Below are 21,310 nucleotides of genomic sequence, written 5' to 3'. Positions count from 1 at the left end.
AGATCAGAGGAACCTGCATGTTCCCTTGTTCTGTAACCCTATAATTATTCTTTTTATTTCTTAACCTGAATTTTATGACAGAACCTTCTTTACAGAATTCTACAGAGCAAGGTCAATAATTTAGCAACTGGTCATGATCAGCCCAAAAGTACTGGAAGTTCATTGTAAAACTGAAACAGAAAACATCTACTCCTGAGATGCAATTTTCAAACAGGAAAGCTACTGCCAGTTAAGGTTTAAGACTTGACTTTTGCTTAAACTTATGACTCTCTTATTAAAATATTTTAATAGCTATGGGGTATTTCAGTTCAACATGTCTAAGCAGCTGTTTAATGGAACATTCTGAATTGCATAATCACTACTGGAAATCCATTCTTAGAACCTGATCCACTGTTTTCCACGTTTCATTTTACACTTAATGTTTTAACACCAGGACAAATAAAACAAGCCTTCTCAATTAACTTTCATTCATTGGTATACTTCATAGTTATAAGACTTTCTGGTCTCAAAAAGGTTGTGCAATCAAAGAAAAGATGTAAAATCTAGAAGATGTTAAATCAAAGTGTATATATATTTCAGTCACAATTTGGATACTCAAATTGTAATAGATTGAATTGTCATTTTTACCGAAGAATTATTAGATTCCTTCAGGTCAGGAACCACTCTATCATGTAACCCAAGAGTGTACCTCTACTGCACCTGGCTGAACACAGCATTTACAGGTAAAACACTCCAAAAATGCAAATACTATTTCTTGACTGTGAAGTGAATATGCCTGGATTATAAAATCTAAGTCTCTGCAGTTCAAAACCAAAATTTTGTTTATTTTTAGAAGATGAATTAACTATCATAACACTTTCAAGTTTAGGAATGCACATCTATAGAAATAATTCTAGGATGATATACTTACATTTGGTGCTTTTGTGAAAACCGTTTTCCCATGTTATACTAAATCGATATGAGCTGGAAAGTGTTCTCAACAAGAGAATGAATACTTTTTCATACTGTTAACGCTGTATTAGCAAACAATTATTCTGGGTACATAGTATCTTCAATAATCAGAAGATAAAACACCTACTAGTCTGATAGAACAAGAGTATCAAATGCAGATGTGGATCACATGCATATGCTTCCAATGAAGAGCTATAAGCATCTTAAAACAGACTAGGCAAGGGTCACACGTGCATGCAGTACACTCATTTACCTTATTGTTCACATAAGCTACCTACTCTTTATGTGATGTGCTACCTGATACCTATTACGGAGCATATACACAATCATGCAATGATACATATACTATGTGCTCCCCTGCTTCATTTTCTTTAGAGGCATTTCTACAACCCTCCCCACCCCATGCATGCCCTACCTCTTGCTTTAGCTGTTGAGCAGCTCCTTCAAGTAAGGACTACCAAATATTACCAGACTGTCCACATGTTTAAGTCTTAAATACTGCAAGTATGGCATAGTCTTACTTAGCTGATCAGTCCTCTGGCTTGGAGCTCTCTCTTGCACCTTACATACCTCCTTACCTTTCTGTTCCTACAATCTGGCTTTGCAAGAACTTCTCTTTATGGACAGCAGTGCTCTCTCCTTGGGTCTAGCTAACACTGTTATGGGCCTTTTAAGCCATTATCCACAGAGAACAGATACTGAGATGAGACAGTCATATAACAAGGACTAGACAAGGAGAATTAGAAGGTAATCTCATATCTTTCAGAATGCCAGTGTCCTACCCTTTCTAAGGCTGTTAAGATGTATCAGAAGGTGAAGACAGGATCAGACAAGGGCAATCCAGTGAAGGTAATTAGATGCTGTAATCTACATACGTGCTAGATGAGTATTCTCTAGCTATAGACTTAATGAGACCAGCTTTAAAACAAAGTGAATCTTTCCAAATACAGAACTGGAGATACAATGATGAAAACAAATAAAAAAGAAGACTCTTGACAAATTATAGTGTGGAAATCAATAATGAAGATGCTACAATTCCAACAGATTTTTGGATCTGAAGTACCAGTAAAGCTTAAGAGATGCTACCAAATTTGGAGGGTCCTTAAACAGAACATAAAATACAGAATTTGATATGAATTCCAATGTTATTACAAATAGCCCTCTGTGGTCAAAAAACATTAACAAACTTATATAACATTCTAACTTATTTGTTCTTACTACTCCTTTTGCTGCTCCTTCAGGAGTTGTTCCATCTAGTCTACTCCAAGTATTAAAAAACTAACCCAAAGGTTTTTAAAATTTGAACCTACTCCCATTTATTTTTTCATATTTACATTTCAATAGATTTTTTTTCTCAAGAGCATTTACATGGTATCCCTATCCTTGCAGTAAAACATTTTCTTTAATTACAACAATCCACAACCTGAATTATTTCAATATTATCTCCTGCATTTACTGAGCTTTGCTTTCAACATGACCTTGGGCCTGAAAGAAACATACCAGCTTTCACATACTATAAAGCCTGACTTAACGAAGACCTCCAGAACTCAGCTGATCATGTGGATGTCTGCTCAGGACCAGCAGGCTGTTAGCTCCAATCCTTTATCAGCATAAAACATGCTATCACAAAGACTCTCTGAGTTTCCTACAAGTGTGCTCCAATTCTGGACAGTAGAGCAGGAAGGTGAAATTAAAGTTTGAGCTACACTGCTATGAAGACACACAAGTAGCTGTGCAGGTGTCAGCTTGGGACTATCACAACACAGGTGATAAATTAGGCTTGTTTAACTAAGATGGTTCTGAACGTTGCATATTATCTGTAATATCAGAAGGTTGAAATACCTCAATTTTTCTATTATTCTGGGTAGGCTATGAAAATTAACCAAGAAAATAAATCCACGGAACAACCATTGTGTGTCTGGTCTAGTAATTTTAAGAAAGGCTGTGAGAAAAAGCTTTCTCCTTCCCAATATAAATCTCCCTAATGCCATGAGCAGCAATTGTTCCTAAGACAGCCAAGTTTAGAGGTAAGTTTGTGGCTTGCATTTTTGACATTCATGAAAATGGTATTCTATGAGAAACATGCCCATGGTCCACCAAGGCCACTCCTTGTGTAGTGAAGTAAATGGAGTTAAGTGCTAAAGTGCTTCCCTTAAAACTCATAGAGCAGAATTTTCCAAGACAGCTTAGAGAAGAATCAAATGACAATCTGCCTACCTCCCTAAAGGACCATCAAGAGATGCTATTTTAGACACGGCAGATGCATCTCAAGGAAGGTTAGAAGCATCCATGTGATAAGTAATACTTACAGCATATGCACCTATTAAAAACGCTGCGTTTGCTCGCTTCCGCTGGTCAAAACTGGTATAATACACTATCTTCTTTCTTGATAGGCTGAAATACTGTAAAAAAACCAAAACAACAACAACAAAAAACAGATAACATATTGACTGAAAGATGAATATACTTTAAAATACTTACACAACTCACTTTTTCAAAACCAAAAAATAAGGCAGAAAATTTAAGTCTTTTTTTAAATTAAAGAAGAAAAAAAATTACCGATACTATGAGCAATATTCTTGCACTACAGATAAAAGTGCAGGGAAATAGCCACTGTATCAGGGCAGATCTCTTAGTTTGCTGTGCAAAAATATCCTACTAAATGCAGTTGTATCAAAATGTTCAATATAAAATACTGTTTTTTCCCAAGTTTAAATATTGGAACAACAGCTTATGAACACTGATTAAAGACATTGAAATTTTCAGACTAAGACACCCTCCTGTATGCTAAATCTCTTTTAAGCACATAATTCTGTGGAGAAGGCAAGAGAAAAACTAAAGCAATCAATATTCTTCCATAGCTAGCATCCTGGGATGACCCCATCCATTCTTCTGCCTTTGGTCCTGATCCACACATTCCTACATCCAGCTCCTGCCTGCTGCCGAGGCCAGGAGTCCAGCCCAGGACTTTCCCAGGGCCTGCCCTGCAGCATTTTGGGGGGGTGCACAATATTTGCTTTGGATATATTTATATATAATTTCATTATTTTCTTTTTTATCATTACCATTTCACTAAAGCTGTGTACTTTAGATTCCAAACTGTAAGTCTCTGCTCTTATTCTTTTTCCTGTCCCTTTCTGGAAAAGGAGTTAATAATGAGCATTAGTCATTTGCCTAATTGCTGGGTCAGCATTAAACCACTCTTCCATCTGTACTACTTAAAATGGGATGACAGACATCTTTAGAAAGCTTCAACAGCAAAAATCTACAAAAAAATAAATTACTGCACAAGTGAAAAGCCTGAAAAAAGAGGCTAGGCAGAGACAGAACAAGTAACACTTGCTATTCTTTCTTTAGGAAGAAAAGAAGCCTCTGTCAGAATCCTGTGGACAAAACTCCCATGGAAAGCAAGACCAACGAGCACCAGAAAAAAACAATAACAACAAACTGCAGCAAAACTATTAAAAGGCAGAAATAAAATTATCACTTAAAAAGGGCAAATCGGACACTTTACAGACAGGTTTTTTTTAGCTTCATTAATTGCTATGCTTTCATTATATTCTGAAACACTACCACTATGTCAATAGACATACTGGATTCTGCTGATAAATATTTGAAGCACATCTCTATTTTTAAAATTGCACATTTTATAAACTGCCCTCTTACCAATGCTACTGGCACTCAACTTCAGGTTTTTAACTCCAATTTGACAACTTTAATTTACTTTCTTTTCCTACTCTTGGCTTTGATGACACTTTGATAACTGCTGCAGAGTTGTGTTTTATTTAAGTCCTGTCAACTGTATTTCACTTGCACAAATCTGTCAACATGAACAAAAAAACAAATTTTGCAAGAAAACAAAAACTTGGTAAAACCTGGAGAAAAATCAAAGCATGTATCATAGCCAGCATCTTACTCCCACCTCACAAAGAAAAAACACCTTTAGTAGCAGTTCTAACTGTACATTCCTGTCTGGTCTTATTACCCACAATTTCCCACAAGGAGTAAGAGTTACTGCAACTGAATATGTCTAAGTAGGACTGTGAATCCCAAGATAGCTGGTTACTGTTGATTGGAAGAGGTTTTTATCTTGAGACCAATAGCAACATTTCCCTCAGTGTACAGACAAAAGTACAAAGCAGAAGTAGTTATTTAATTAGTGAAGCATTCAATTGTTACTAAAACTTGACAAAATTCATCCCAGTATTTTAAGATCCTTCCTTTCTTCCCCCTCCTCAATTTTTTAATTTTAGTGTTCTCTAACTGTAATTCCACCCATGATGTGTGGGAGGGATAAGATTACAGTAGTTATGCAACAGTGACAAAACTTCAATTATAACTTGTTGACTACTAATTTTAAAGCTAAGTTCTTTGCAACAGTTTACAGTTCACCTGAAATAATATTCTAAACTGGAAAAAGCACATTCTGCTACCTAGCCAGAAGTTCTGTGTAACAAGACCATATTTCTTGTTTTATTTTACAGAATGGATTTTTTTAATCATATGGGCTTATCAAGTCATTCAAATTTTGAGATGCTTTTGTACCTGAAATAATCAAGTGACAGCTCACCTCAAAAGTTCCCAGAATATTTAAATGAAAGGAGTATAATATTTTCATTGATTCATTTTCAAAATAAGGGTTTGATCCTTAAAAGCCATATTGCTAGATGAAATACTTAAATGTTTTTTGAATCTTGACTGAAGTTTTAATACAAAATTGAAGAACAAATCTGCCAATAAATTTCTCAATACAAATTGTCTACACAATAGCTATAGTTAGGCAACACAGAAAGAAAGATTTCTATGTTACTAAGACAAAACTAAAACACACAATAAAAGACCTAAAGATATTTCTATTTTTTCTTTACCAGTAAGAACATTTTAGCAGTTTCACACATTGTTAGTAGACAAGATGTAACAGTATAACAGAAGAATGTGTCAAGATACAACCCAGAGGAATATACTCAAAGACAATCTTTTGAACTAAAAGCAGAGATTACATGAAAAGCATGAATGAATTAGTTTTATCACCTAAACCAAAACCTTTTTGTGTATGAGAGGATTACAGAACACATGATTTTCAGTGCAAGACTACTTTTAAAAAAATAATTGTGCATTATAACATGTAAAAACTACCTCAAAATTTAAGGTGTCCTAAAGGAGATGCTTGCAGTTTCCATAGCTCTATGTGCATGCCCTGCAGTTTACTCTGATTCAACAGCAATACAGTTCACATACAGGAAATGTTAACCCCATAGTTACTAAGTCTGCCAGACCCTTCCTCCTCCTGCCCTTGATCTTCTGTATTTGTATCATTTATCTCAACAACACCAGCTCTCTGATTATGCCTGCTTCTGAATGTGAGACTGTGTTACGGCTAGCCACACAGAAAACACAGCAGGTTTTTTAAAGCAGTTTTTATGAAATCAACTTATTTAAAACAGAAGAAAAAAAAAAATATTATTTCAGAAATGAATCACAGTTGCTTAGTCAAGCATATTTGCCCCAAACAAAATTCAAATAACAAGTAGGAAGACACACGGCCAAGAATTTTTTTCTCACTGCTGAATTGGCTAGTCAAGATCATCTCCATAGCAATCAGCAATCAAAACACTACAAATGTAACAAGGTCAGAAAGGTCTTCCTGTAAAGCATAACCAGGACTTTAGCTTCAACTTCCTCAGCAAATGGACTTCTGAATAAATTCTTCAGCTCGTCAGAACAGAACTACTTACTGTTTTTAAAATGAGCCAGCATAAAGTTACAACAATTTACTTTAAAATATTCACCTGCCCTTAGCACATTTCAAACTGGAACCCTTCTTCCCCACTTGTACTCTGAGAAAGGAAAAACAGAAAACTGCCTCCATGTCAAATTCCTCTCTCAGAACAGAAATAGATATAGCTGAAAGACTTGAAGGGGAAGTTTATGGGCTCAGTTTGTTTTTAAGATATCTTATAATGTCATTTCTCCTGTTCCTACTCATAAAATTTTTAAACTTAATAAAAGTCCATGGCAGAAATATCTCTGGGCTTAAGCACTGTGTTGCATTATGGCAACAACAGCCATCCTGCAGCAGAGGCTGGATTTCCAGAGAAGAACGATCTGCAGTGCCTTTTGCTTCCTATCATCAGCCAATTCCTGCTGCTGGTCACAGGCCACAGTTACCCTTAATGCAAGGGTATGCAATCAGCAGGTTGCTCAACAGGACTCTTTCTACATGTAGTTAGTCCAATCAGCACTTCCCCTCTCTGAAACATCGATCTCAGGATGCCTACGTGCCCTGTGGTGCCATTTGAGAATTACCATCCTTTTGCTGCTGCAGTTGCTCATTGCACCAGTGCCTCGCTGGCAAGTAAGTCACACATCATAAACTTCTGTCTTACACACACTAGCTCAGACCTCAGGAATCCCCTCAGGAACTCATGTGAAGGACAGACATGAGAAGGCATGGGGTAGAAGGGTAAACCATGTGATTCCATAATTCTTGACTAGTGAAACTGAGCAGTAGTCTTTTGTAGCTAAGCCCACAGTACACATCAGATGTATGCCTCACTTACCCATGGTAGATCGCATCTAAATTAAGACAAAGTCCAGCACATATTTTAACTACTAGAAGAGCAAAGCTCACTTCAGCAGGTGCTGGCTTACCTCAGGTGCAGCCACTCAGCCAGACTAGAATCTATTCAGGTGCAAGGTTCTGTACCACTCAGGTAGTATTCTAAGCTTTAGCTGTTTGATTTCAGGTATTACTTTCAAGTGGTTGCACTATCACATTACCCGTCTCTATTATGCACTAGTAGTTGAAATTAACCTATTTGAAATTACCCTCTGGTAACATAGTAGTAACAAACAGCACCTCCTCCCAGCTGAGACTGCAGGTCATCTGCATGAGACTTCTCTGTCCTGTTCCTGACCATCTCTATTCTTCACCTAACACTGTGTGTTTGCTTGTTTTCAAAAAATATAAGTTACCTTAAAATAATATCAGTTTGCTAGATCAACTGCATAAATGTCAGAGTTACTAACTCAGTTTCAATTTGGCTCCCTTGGGTATTTTTTTCCACTATAATACACAATCTTTGTATAATGGTTACAAGCCATTCACGATGAGCAGCTTGCCTCATTCAATGCAGATGATGGCCTTGTAACAGGAATACAGACTGTAGAGACAATCCTGTTTAATACAGAATCATTTATGAAAAACAAGTCCTAAGGTATTTATTAATTGTGTTCTTATTTTCTGTGTGAAACTCTTGGTATCTAAGGTCCAGTTTTATAGTTGAGCTAGAATACCTTCAAAGTATGAAGGTACACTCCAACAGAGACACACAAGACTGTATGCAAACTGATCAAACTTACCACAGTCTCAACTTGGATCTGGAAAAAACTAATCTCTGTAGTAGCTTTATTATTGACTCTGGAGTAATCACAGAACAAGTATTCTCCATCATCTTTAATAACTCAAATATAAGGTCACAAACAGAACAATTTAGGTTAAAAAAGATTTTACTAGTGAGTGAGCATCATTGGTCATGTGTTTTACTGGGACACTAGAAATCAGGGTGATACAATGATGAATTTATAACCACTATTTAGTGTTAACACAGAAATGACAAATGCAATGTTTTCCCAACATAAACACAGGCATTCAAAATTAGAAATACCAGAGTTTATTTATAACTAGCTTTCTGTATTAAGAAGCAATGTAAATTTTCACTAGAACCACCTTTTTTTTTTCTGCAAAAAGGTTAGAGCAACTCTACAAATCCCGCATTTCGCAGAGCCTCCTGTGAAGACTACCTGACTTGAAGTCAGCATGCCCCTGAAAGCAGCAGATAGTGTGAATCAACTTGCATAATGGGTTCATTTGTGCAGCAAAACATCCCCCCCAAAAATGTCATCTTTGATATGGGAATCCTCTTAACAGTACCCAGTGTTATCACATCTGTTGCCCCATTTTCCCCTTCTGTCACTAACAGGTCTAATATTTTATATTTAAAGACTCTAAATATGCAATATTTAGTGAATGGTCTCCTTGCTACTTGTCCACAAGTGATATTACTTAGTAATTTGAAATTAAAACCCCTTTTTTATTTCTTGCAGTTGATCAGTTTTCTATACATGTTACAAAATCTTTTTCACAGGTATTTGGGAACCAGTTTAAATCTACAGCCACATGCACAGTGTACTGTGTCTGTCAAGGATGGAGTCTGCCTTTCTCCACAGCAGCTTGCACGATGCTGTGTTCTGACTAAACCAGCACTGATAACACCAGTGGTTTGGCTATTGCCGAACAGCACTTGCACAGCATCAGGACATTCTGTTTCTCACTCTGTCCCCACAGCAAGGGGGCTGGGGTGGGCAAGATGCTAGGAGGGTACATGGCCAGGCCAGCTGACCGGAACAGAGGGATGCTCCCTAACATGTAACATCACACTCAGCAATAAAGCTGAGGAACAGTCTTTCTAAACGAGCTCGGAACAGAACAGGCATTGGTCTGCTGGTGGGAGGTGGCAAGTGATTACCTTTGCATCATTTTTTTCATTTCTCCCATCATCTCTTCCCACTTTTAGAAGCTTAAAAACACATTTTCATAACAAGTAACAACGTATTAAACTAAATGAGATTTATAAAGTTTTAAGTTTTCCACTGAGATTTAAATAGTTGGATTTTGGGGCCATGTTTTGTTCCTGTTCATGGGTGTGGGCGCTGGGTTTTGGTTGGTTGTTTTTAATATCTGTGTTTTCAGTTATTCATACCAGCATACCCACTTAATTAGCTGCAAACCCATGAAATATCCAGAATATTTGTTATTATTGACTTGAAACTGTAAAATTATATATATAAAAAAAAGATAAACACATGCTCTCATTTTTGCTTAGCAGGTGAGGCACAGAAGGATATTTATTTTTTCCATTCTTTACAAGGAAAAGAATTCAGAACAAAGTATAACCTTAAAGCTTACTGGTAACCATCTAGATAATAAGCACCTAACAACCACTTTCAAATTGAATAATATACTTTAGTTGAATCTCAAATCACAAAAATATAGGAACATTGTTTTTAAACAAACCTTACCTTTAGTTTCTTATTTAGTTTACAGCAGTATCTGTATAACATTGCCAAATTCAAAGGTCCAAAATCTCCATAGAAGCTGCGAGAAAAAGAACAAACAAGCATTACTTGTACAAAAGAGATAAGCAAATTTCAACATGTGGTTGACAGTTAAAGCTGCAAATCAGTAACTTTGGGGATAACTAGTAGCCAATACAGATGGTGCAACAGGCCTTGATAGTCTATGAAAATGTGTTGATGCACACAGTAAAATTACAGTGAGAATGGACTATAACTTAAAACTGTTTTAATCTGCTCTGCCTTAAGTCTTTTGCTAAGAGACAAGACACTCTGCCTACTGACAAAACAGGCCATCAGTATCTGAATGCACGTTTTTTGGTGGAATGACAAAAGAAAAGGTAACTATGTTCTATACTTCTGGGCTTTGAAAAAGTGAAAACTTACTGACATGGGATGATAGAGTAGGTGGTAGTATTTTTCAAACTTTCTTCCCCAAGCAGAGGGTTTATTTCTCAGGAAAAATTAATTACATTCTAGCTTAACATAAGAAAACTTTTAATTTGAGGACAGTCAAACATTAGGCAGAGGCTGCTTAAAGGCTCCAGAGTAACAACCCAATTGTACAAGATCGAGCACCTGGCAATTGTTGACCTTGCTTTGAGCCTGGATTAGATTGGATTACATGATCTGTGGAGGTGCATTCCAGCTTCAACCATTCTGCTTTTCTTAGTGGACCCAAAGTTGTACAAGTTGCAGAAGTGCCTTACCTTTTTGCTGCTTATGACCCTACCAACATCCTCCTCCCCACACTTTTTCAAAGGAAAAAAGCTAAACTCAGAACAAAAAGAGACAATCTATTGGTCTGATCACCATCTAGGATGAGTAGCCTGTTTGCCAAACCAATGCTATTTCAACATCACCTACTTTACAATGTCAAATACAAACATAAGTGTTTGCTAAGATTCAGTTCAACCCTCCAGCACAAAATAATATGACTTAAGGCTTAATTACAGAAGCTCATTAACTAAGCTGTCCAACTCTTAGGACTTTATTGGTAGGTTTATTCTAGAGGTTAACTAACGCAAGGAGAAATTGCAGTGGCAGTAAAGCAGGGTCTAACTTTAGAATTCCTCATCTTTTCTTAGGTAAGTCTGCCAGATATGGTCAACAGTTAGTTATTTTTAAAACAAAACTTTCTGCACAGTTTTTAAGAAATTAAAAATAAAGTTCTTGGGACAAGTATGACAAATAAGAAGTTAAAAATGGAGCTCTAACAACACTAGAGTGAACATAACTTCTAGAAAAGCTATACAGGCGGCTTACTAACATCTCTTCCTATTCCGCTACACTAACATCTTCTATAAATAAATAAAAAAAACCAACCCTACCTTGTTCCACTAACTTTAGAGTATTCTTTCACTTCAATATATGATGGAAGAGTAGAAATTAGGATTTTAAGATTTTGTTAAAAAAGTTTTAGAAGTATTGTGAAAAAGTGTGGAATATGATAGTTACTAGGATGCATTTTTATAAACCAGTGTAAGCAAAGCAGCTTTTGATCAGCTCAAAGATACAACTGAATACACAGCTCACCTAAAGCACTGACAAACTAGAGACGTGCTTTAGGACAGTAAGATTTTATTATTATTCTTTTGCTATAAGTACCCCAATAAGAAGGTATATCCACTTTCCCTTTTCCACATTATTAAACTCAGAAGTGTAGGAAAAGCACACTAAAATTAATTTACATATCCAAATAGACAAACTGATCACTATTTTGGTGGGGATAAGGATGAAATACATATATTAAGTTTATTCATGAAGCAATTATATTTCTACAAAATAAAGCTATTCAGAGTCTCTCAGCTGCCAAGCTAAAGATGTCACACTCAAACTATTTCTCCATCCCTTATTACCATTAAGTATGCTGTTCTTCTCAACACAGTAGGGGAAAAAAAAGTTGTAAGACTCTGGTACTACCACTGTTTGCTTATGCTGCAAAAACAAAATACTTCTCAGAATTCAAACATAACCATAAAGAAAAGATAAAAGGATAGAAAGGCACTTTTTGACACTGTTGCAGAAGCACTACTACCCATGCAGCAAACACTGGCAGCTCCTACTGATTTACTAACACCACGTAGGCTGTATAAACCAGCCATTGGCTTGGTTGTCAAGACACTGTAGTAGATATATGAGGGAGAAAAAATTACCTACGCAACAAATAACTTAACCTTCTCTACTTAATACCTCTAAACTGGAACAAACTTGAATGTCCTTTTTTAATGGAGCTAAGTGAAACAAGGACTTTATAAACCTTCAAATCAAAGAGTTACCTGAAAGGTAATAAAAGGCTCTGTACTGAAGCAAATAAACTAATCTACAAAATCCTTCTTCAACGTATATTCTTAGAACTAAATACAGTGTCCACCATGTTAAAACAGAAGGGTTTAATCTTATGCACCCTCATTATTTTTAGTATAACAGGCCATTTTTGTACTTTAAAATTAGAGACACTTGCACCTGACTAACCCAGAGTGTTTTCTCCTTAAGAATAGAATTTTGACAGAGTGGAAGACAAGAAATGAGGGGAACAAGGAAGAAACGATACACCAAGTCACTGTGTGAAAAAACGAATTTATCCGGCAAAAGTTGACTATAAAAATGTAAAAGAAATAAAATCTTATTACATGGTAGTCACTGACAATCTACCCTGTATTATTTGACTTCCATCTCTTCTAAAGATAATAGATTTGCTTTGTATCTAGATGTTTTAATAAGCATTTATGCACAATAAGAAATGCCTCTGAAGCTTAAGCCAGTTAAGAGGGACAGTCATTTACAATAAAGGTAGGAACCAGATATGAGGAAATATCTGGCAAGTATGGTATTAATCTACATTTAATTATATTTTGTTTTAATCAAGTACTTACATGATAGCTTAAATTATTCTTCCCCCTCATCCCATGGAAGCTTGCTATCCTTATGCTTCTCAAACTAAGAAGTGGCAAAATCCCAGAATATACTAGATGATTATTTAAATACTCTACTTCAAAAATACTATCATAATGCTACTTGGAAGCAGTAGCATAGGTTTCTTGTATTTGTATTCTCCTTAGAATAGACTCCTGGAACCACTTCTTCCTTACAGTATAAGATCTCATGTATTTGCTGTATTGAATAACAGGAACGGTCACACACCTACAGAGGCCAGCCCACAGAGAGCTTGTTGGTCTACTCTGTCTTGAAAGCAGGTACATACATTTTTCCATGGAATTTAACAGCGAGAAATTCAGTCCACAATCCTTTAGGACAGCAACTCAAGTTGTTCCTGACTGCAGTTCCATGGGATGCCTTGTGAAGGTGCCATGAATCAGCTCAAGCCTTGGGCACATTTTCTGAATGCTTTAGTCACTTTTTACTAAGCATTTGAATACTATTGACACTATTACAGCAGAAAAAACAAACAGCTTTTGTACCTTGAACTACTGGATGAAGCCTTGTTATGGTCAACGAAGGAATACCCTAACCTGGCAGACTTTGAAATTAATTGATAACCTCCATATAAAAATCACAATCAATTTATAGTCAAGGTATCGAGTTCTCTTAAAAATAAATTGCACTACTTATACTTTTCCCCAGAAACTTGATACATTTTTCCCCATAAATGAATACACCAGAGCAGTAGTTTCATAGTACCATTCACTTACAATTTTGTGACACAGCAACAGGGTATGGATTAAAGGATAGCATATTCCTACCTGAAAAGTTATTTCAGGGTTCTTGTCTTCAAGACAGACCAGAGTAAGCTCAGTGGTTTTGGTACACTGAACATAAGGGTATGCATGCATTCTTACCAGGTTGTAGGCCTTTCCACTATAAGATTAACCAGAAGAACTTCAGGAACTAGCAGAAATACAGATTCCTAACTCCAAAACTACATTAATTTTTCAGCATTTTATGAAGACTCAGCTTATTATTAGAATTAAGCAGTGAGACCAAATTACACTTCAGTAAGAAAAACATTCTCCACTTGCTTTTCTCTCCCCTTTTCCTAGGCTGGATTACTGTAACATCCAGGTCACTGGACTGCAAGGTCCTTGCTGCATGTGCTCTGAATCTAGCCATTAAGCAGCACAAGAAACAGCTACTGGCAAAGTGTCCAGATGGCTACTGGAGATGAAATGCTTCAAAACAACACCTCACGCAAAAGGATTTCTGGATGTAACTGGATCCAAGAGAATGAGTCCACACATCCATTACAACCTAACTGCTGGTCAGGAAATCTCACTTATTCTGTTTTCTTTCTCCAGCTTTTGTTTGCTATAATGTTCCTACTTCTCAAGTGCATGAATAAAGGTGGGATGCTCAATGGCATCTTGCCTCTCTGCACTAGCCGCACCAATTCCACTAACACGTGACTTGCCAGAAGCTCTCTTATCTGGGCTGAGCCACAATCCCTAACACTTAATACTACTTAGGGATTGCACACTTCTGAATAGATTTAGAATAACAGCAAATGTAACCCTAGAAATTACATACCACCTCACTGCTAGCACCTGAAGGTTGGAATAAAGCAGAGGTTCTGAACTGTGCAAAACACCAGGCACTCACTCCCATTTCCCCCTTCAACATTCTAAATCATCCCCAAGAACCTGATTCTTCAAAATCTAACAATAACTCGTAGATCCAAATTACAGATTATTAAATAGTTATTCCAGTTATATGCATTTTTACACAATACTCCTTATACTTCAAGAAAAAAGTGAAAAGTTTCTCCAGTTAAGACCTTCCCTATAGAGGTTAAAAAGCTACTCCCTAGGGAAACAAGTCATCTTAACAGAGGCCAGGTTTCTCACAAGGAGTCACCTATATCCAACTACACTCCCATCCAATATAAAACTGTAGCCTAGAAAACAGATCTGTTTTATTCTGTTACTCTTCTACTGCAAGGAAAGACATCCTCAATACTTTTGGCAATTGCTTTTATCTTTTCTATACAAAGAAGTGAACACAGCTACGGCAGAGCAACATGTGGGTATAAAACTTAAACTGTTGGACTGCAGAGAACACCACAGGTGTTAAGGGATAGCATTTTACAAGTTTCAAGTATAAAATTATGCCAGTAGTTTGTGTTTGAAGGGAAAGTTGATACTCCCTGTTCCTACATTATCTGATTTTCTTGTTTGCAGTGAATTTAAAATCCCTCATTTTAAGATGGAAAAAAAAAATAGAATTTGAGTAGTATTCTCAATAATGACACCTAAGAGTTAGACAAAAAAAATCTGTTACTAGCATATGAAGTTTTTCTGCTCAGTATTTACATTCACATTGATATAAGCTAGGAGTTGGGAAATACCCTTTTTTGCAGACTTTAGCTTACTAAGTTATCTTGGTCATCTGATAGTCAGGTTCAAGTCTTCAAAAGCTACTGCTGTGAACAAGGAACTCCCTGTTCTCAGTGTGAAGTGACAGCTCTGTTTGCTGTAGCAAGGCTAAGTTTAAGTTTTCTTTTTCCTTTCAAATGACAGAAGCCACAGAATGACAGAAAAGTTCAGGTTTCCTATGCAAGTACTGTTACTGGGTAGCCACAGAAAAAAGCATTTAGCCAAACTAAAAATTAACAATTTAACCCTTACTCTTTTCACGGAAGAAACACTTTGTTGCATATATGCATGCAGTGAAGGAAGCAAGTCATCCAACTCAAACAGTACTCATTTAATACTGTTGTAGCTAAGCACTTCAGAGTCTTATTCTACTGCTGCTTGAACTCAAGGAAGCAGCTAACATTAAGACTGCTATGAAATGAGTAAATAACATGGCTTGAAATAAAGTTTTAGTGTAAAACATGGAATGTACAGAGAATTTACTATTAATTACTTTTACAGCTACTCAGAAGATGCCAGTCTAGATCTGCAAAAACTGTTTATACCAAAGACAGAACAAATGACTGAATAAAAACATTTTGATTTATGAAAGCTGCCATTATAATTTATCAGTAAGAGATTCCCCTTTTTCATTATCTAAATTTTAATTTTGAGAAAACTTCAACAATAAAAAGGACATTAAAAGTTGCTTTGATAAAAATGTGAGAGCAAGTTAACCAGTCAAGTGTAGTATTCTCAACCTAGATCTGTTTACTGAAAGGTGAAACATGAAAGACGCTATTCTTAGAGAATAAAAAGCTTCTTACTAGTGCCTAACTCATTAATTGAGGTCTTGCTGAGGCAAGGCTTGTCTGTTTGCCAAATGACAGTCTTTGTCAAGCTGGATTATTTCTCATGAACTCCATTTTCCTGAAGTAATAGTTACCTGCATTATATTACCCTGAAAGATTATTTTCTCTTAAAAGCAGCAGTGCAGACTTTTTCAGGAGGGACCTCAGAGTTTCAGAAAGTGACTGACAAAAACTTACAGAAACAGATCAAAGAAAGAGAATTCAGAATTTGATAAATTCATTCAAGTTTCTTGTTCCCTCATCTGAGGAATTTACATACCATTTCCCTAGCATTAATAGGTTCAAGGTTAAATTGTAGGACTTTCAGCTAAAATAGCGACACTTCTAGTATCAAGTTCCTAGTCAACTAGCATTTTAGATGTTCTTAAAAACATTTAAGTCTATCTTTATTATTTTTAAAAATGTGAATGTTTAAATGAAGACAGTGTTATGAATTCATTAGAACAGTTGGCAACTGTGAAAATCTAAGGATAAAGTACTCAAGATTACATAACGACGCTGTGTACAATTTAGTGATAAATCACGTGACAAACTGCAGGAGTAAGTCAGCATTTATCAGATGAAAACTTCCAAACTCATCAGATCTAGCACTACAGATGCTTTGTTTAATAAATGGGGCATCCTATTAATGTACACTATTACTTCGCTGTCTCTCCAGGAGTAGAGAAAAACAAAAAGGGAAGCAATGCAGTGACATTTTAAATATTCATAGGTTTTCAGATCATATATTGCTTCAGTAAAAGCAAACTGACACCTCAGTAAAGTCAGCTAAACAGATTTCTGTAACACTCTTACATGTAAGAGTTATTGCTAGTTAGCCTAACAGCCCAAAGAAAAACAGATTACTTCTTGCACAATTAAGTGCCTTTGTCTTGTCATTAGAATGATGCATCTAAACCAAAACAATGACAGTTGTACTAACAAAATTACATACCTCATAGGTGCTGAAGATTTTGTGCTTGAGCAGACACATCCTATCCTCCCCCTTGTAACAAAATGAACTACTAATTTTATGAAAAAGCAGAAGCAGCAATGAAATTCTGATCAGCAAGAAAAGCACAAGCAGGCCATCTTGATTGAAGACTCTAAAAACCACTGTTCTGAGCTATAGCACTTCAAAACTCACTTCCCAATGTTTATTTTGCTATCATGTAACAAATATTTCTAATCACTTTCTCAGAAAGAAGGCTGCATTTTTGAGAAAATGAGCAGAAGATCCAGTCTGGTATATTACAGTTACACTCTGCTGCTACCTACAGACAACCCCTGATGTCAGCTCCCCTGACTTTGCTGTGCAGTCTGTGAAACAACAAATTGGTGTCAAGCTTGCTGGTGAGCAGAAGGGAAAGGGAACTATAGTAGAACCAATATATCCCCAAGAACCAAAAGACTTGCATTCTATACCTCACTTTGCCTCTAGCTTTTCAATTTCAGAAAGATACTGAAAAAAATATAATAGTAACCCTACTGACACCTACTTTTACTTCTCTGAGACAATAAAAGATTCCTTGGAGATGAGAGGGGAAAAAGAGAAACAAAGTCAGGTACAGTTTTACTACCATACCTTGAAAGTGATGGGTGCTGCAATACAAGTATCAGGGGAAAGTTTAGCATCGTTATGTAAAGGAGTTAGGTTACTACACAAAATTCATTCATACCTGGTAATGTCACTTAATCTCTATGCTGTATTATGTTTTAGTAATTTAATTTGAGAGCACAAAAAAGAGAGTACTATTACAGTACCAAATGGAGGATGTAATCTTTAAAAAAGACCAAATGAATTAGGAACTATGAAATCAGAAAATACACCATGAGTTACATGTCCAAAATCTTTAGATGTGCCCTAGAAGATAATGGAAACTTTGCTTCCTCCCATTATCTTGTAATTATATCTGATGTCAAGTTACACCCTGGTATGTAGTTAACAGGTAATTGGGTTAAGGAGTACACTTGCTGGATTTCCTTTATACATGTTCAAGAAAAGCAGTTTTTAAAAATATGATACTGACCTCACACTAAACACCCCAGTCACAGTCCTTGGTTAGTACAGTAACAGAGTACAGAACTGCTCCCACTTTCCACCCCCAAGATCAAATCCCACATAAGATCCCTTCACCCTTCCTAGACACATATTAAGGATTAAAACTAAAATATCTCAGGTCAAGAGTAACACAGAAGTCTTAAAACAAGATCACTTTTTCCTTTCATTAAAAAAGGTGGGACATATTCATGTATCACAAATTGCTCAGGACTTTCTCCAGCTGAAGACTGCTTTTACCAGCTTTTCCTAAGAGTACTCCTGAGGTCCTTTCCAACATAAATTAATGATCATTACAGAATCTATCCCAACCTAAAAAGTTAATTACAAAATTCAGCGTTCAGAACTCCAGTAGTATAGACATACAGCTTAACATAATGAAGACTCAGAAACGTGTAAAAAATAAACCCTAAAATGGTAAGCTGTGCATAGAAAGAAGCTAGACACCAAAGACTGGTTTACACCTTCACAGAAGCACCACTGAAGTCAATGGAGAGGGAAATGAAGAATGGTTGATGCTCAGAAGTTGTTCAATTCAGATGGAAAGTAAGCTATATTTATAATATGACCACAGTTTCTGTTTCACTTGTGCTGCAGCACACACTTTTTCAAGTAACTAGACATATCATCACACCTGAAAGAGTGGGAACACAGTGTAGAGCAACTACTTTTTAACCACAGAACAGAGAGATTACTTTATTTGTTTAGTGTATTTTATGTCCTTTAACAGTACCCACAACTATAATCAATTTTACTTTTGATCTTCTATGTGTCTTTCCAAACACACTACGTGTTCATTTCACACAGAACATTTTCTGCTGCTCTAAAGCTACAAAAGCCAACAGGAAGTGCTATCTGAAAATGTTCTGCAGACTTAAAAAAAGTTGTATATGTTCTTTAAAAGCACATATAAGCTTTGCGTTCTTAAGATTCTGTATAAGAGGTGATCACTTCATACTCCTATGCAAGAAAATACATACAAAATAAACTATTGTTTCATCTATTCATACCAAACAACAGTCTTCTATTTAAGACACCATTTAATAAGATCTAATTAGTCTAGAGACCTTCTCCACCTTATAAACAAATCTTAGCTCAGCTATCCTTCCCCTAGCTCAACCACAATTTAAGGCATTTAACAGCTGTTTTTGTTTTATAAAACTGCAATCTTGTTAAACTAGTTTCAGCTAATGTATAAATATATCCTAACTTTGTACCCATAAGCTATCTTTGTACCCATGCCTTGTGCAAATAACTAACTGGGGCAAAAATATTCTGTTAAGCATTCAAGCGTGCTGGGAAGAATCTCAAGTGATCACCTGGAGTATGCAAAACACTACAGATCAAAACACTTACTTTTCATAAACCAGTTCCTCATCAGTACAGAAATAGTGGGTATTCACGGTACTTTTCGGTTTATTTCGTAAAGTAGCGAAGTACAACCGATCTGAAAGAAAGACAGGGACAACAGCGTCGGTCGACAGAGCAAATCGCCGCTGCTCCTCGGCCCGCTCGTCCCCCCCCGGCGCCCGGGAGCGGAAGAGGCACCGCGGACCTTTTTTCTCCTGCGTGAGCGGTGGCGGGAGCGCCGGTCCCCGCTCCGCCCGCGGGCCCTGCCCACCAGGACCCCCCCACCCCGCTCTCACCGGCTGGGCACCCCTCGGGAGAGAGCTGAGGAGGGCCGGGGTGATTTGTGACCCAGAACACAGCAGCACATAGCAACAGGTGCCGGGCCCGCTTCTTACCGGAAAAGAGAGGAGGAAGGAACCGCTTAGGCGTGCCCCGCCGCAGCCGGGGGGCAGACAGAGCGCGGCAACCGCAAGGCAAAAGGGGCAGAAGCCGAGCAGCTCACGCAGCAAAGCCCGGGGAGGGAAGCGGGGAGGGCAGGAAAGAACCCAGCGGTTTCCTTTTTGAAGGAGGCTCCGGCGAGCAGGACCCCCGTGGTCAGGGGACGGGGAGCGCTCCCCGGCCCGTTCTCACCTTTTACGAACTCCGAGGCTCCGACCAGCATTTCGGAGGCGGCTGCCGCCGGCTCCATCTTAAACAGGGCACGGAGCAGCGAAGTGCGGGGCGGCTCCGAACTCATGGCGCTCCCGGGCAGCCGCGGCGGGGCCGGGGCGCGCTCGCTGGGAAGCGAACCCGCTGCCCAGAGGGGCTGCCCGCCTGGGGCCACGCTGCCAGGAGCGCCGCTGCCGCAGTCCGCATAGGAACGGAGCGGAGACAAGAACTGGCTCCAGGACACGGCGAGCTCCCGGGCGGGCGGGCGCCCGCAGGGACTTTAGCTTCACCCCGCCCCCGGGCAGGCGCCGCCCCCGGATTAAGAGGCAGCGGGCGGTTACCAGGCGACCAGCGGCGCTCTAGCAACCGCGCACCGAGCCTTTGTTTCGCCCGGCCCGGGGCCGAGGCGTGCGAGTGACCGGCTCCCCCGCCCTAGTCCCCCCCCGGCCCGGCAGCTCCGCCCCGCAGCGCCTGAGCCCCGGGCAGCCCGCCCGCCAGCGCCCCTGCCCCGCAAGGCAGCGGCCCTGCACCCGCGCAGCTCCGCCCTCCGCCGCGCTCCCGCCCACCGCCCGGGCAGGACTGCCCTGTCCGCGCCCCGCGGAGCTTTTCACCTCTTCCGCCGCCCGGGAGCGGCCCGTGAGGAGGCGAGCCGCGGGTTCCTGAGGTGCAGCGCGCAGGGCCTGAGGCGGCGGGAAGCAGGCCTGAGCCGGAGCTAGTACCTCAGCAGTGCAGGTCCAGCTCAGGAGCGAGGTGAGCGAGCTGCGCAGGCGGGCGGCCGTGCACGACGGAAAAGAAGCGCCTGTGAAGTTCTGCCTCCCCTGCCCGGGGCATCTATTCCTGCAGGGCCCGGCCGAATCTTTACCGCCATTTAGCTCGACAGACAAGCAGACCCGCCAGTCAAAAGCTGCCGTCCTGCGCCGCCAGCCAATCAGCAAGCGGAGCCTGGCGGGGGGCGGGCTGACGCCGCGCGCTCGCCGCGAGCCGGGCTGTGCGCGGAGGAGCGGCGG

The 21,310-nt window shown here is 38.8% G+C and overlaps 1 protein-coding gene across 3 annotated transcripts in view; it reads right to left on the bottom strand.

Annotated features, from left to right (window-relative positions):
- Positions 1–20,606, bottom strand: part of CDC14A (cell division cycle 14A) — a 58,501-nt gene extending 37,895 nt beyond the window's left edge. The window contains exons 1-4 of one of the 3 annotated variants that reach the window (XM_051624677.1): positions 20,286–20,606; positions 19,662–19,752; positions 10,033–10,108; positions 3,261–3,353 (exon numbers count right to left, since the gene is read on the bottom strand). In XM_051624677.1, coding sequence (XP_051480637.1) covers positions 3,261–3,353; positions 10,033–10,108; positions 19,662–19,752; positions 20,286–20,391 — 366 coding nt within the window. In that variant the 5' untranslated portion in view covers positions 20,392–20,606. The remainder of the gene's footprint in view (positions 1–3,260; positions 3,354–10,032; positions 10,109–19,661; positions 19,753–20,285) is intronic. The other 2 variants (XM_051624678.1, XM_051624676.1) reach the window with 2 other exon arrangements.
- Between the last annotated feature and the right edge of the window lie 704 nt (positions 20,607–21,310).

Source organism: Apus apus, chromosome 7 (assembly GCF_020740795.1).
Source record: "Apus apus isolate bApuApu2 chromosome 7, bApuApu2.pri.cur, whole genome shotgun sequence".
NCBI lineage: Eukaryota > Metazoa > Chordata > Aves > Apodiformes > Apodidae > Apus > Apus apus.
The sequence above is the reverse complement of the archived record's forward strand: the minus strand, read 5'-3'. Positions and strand labels throughout refer to the sequence as shown.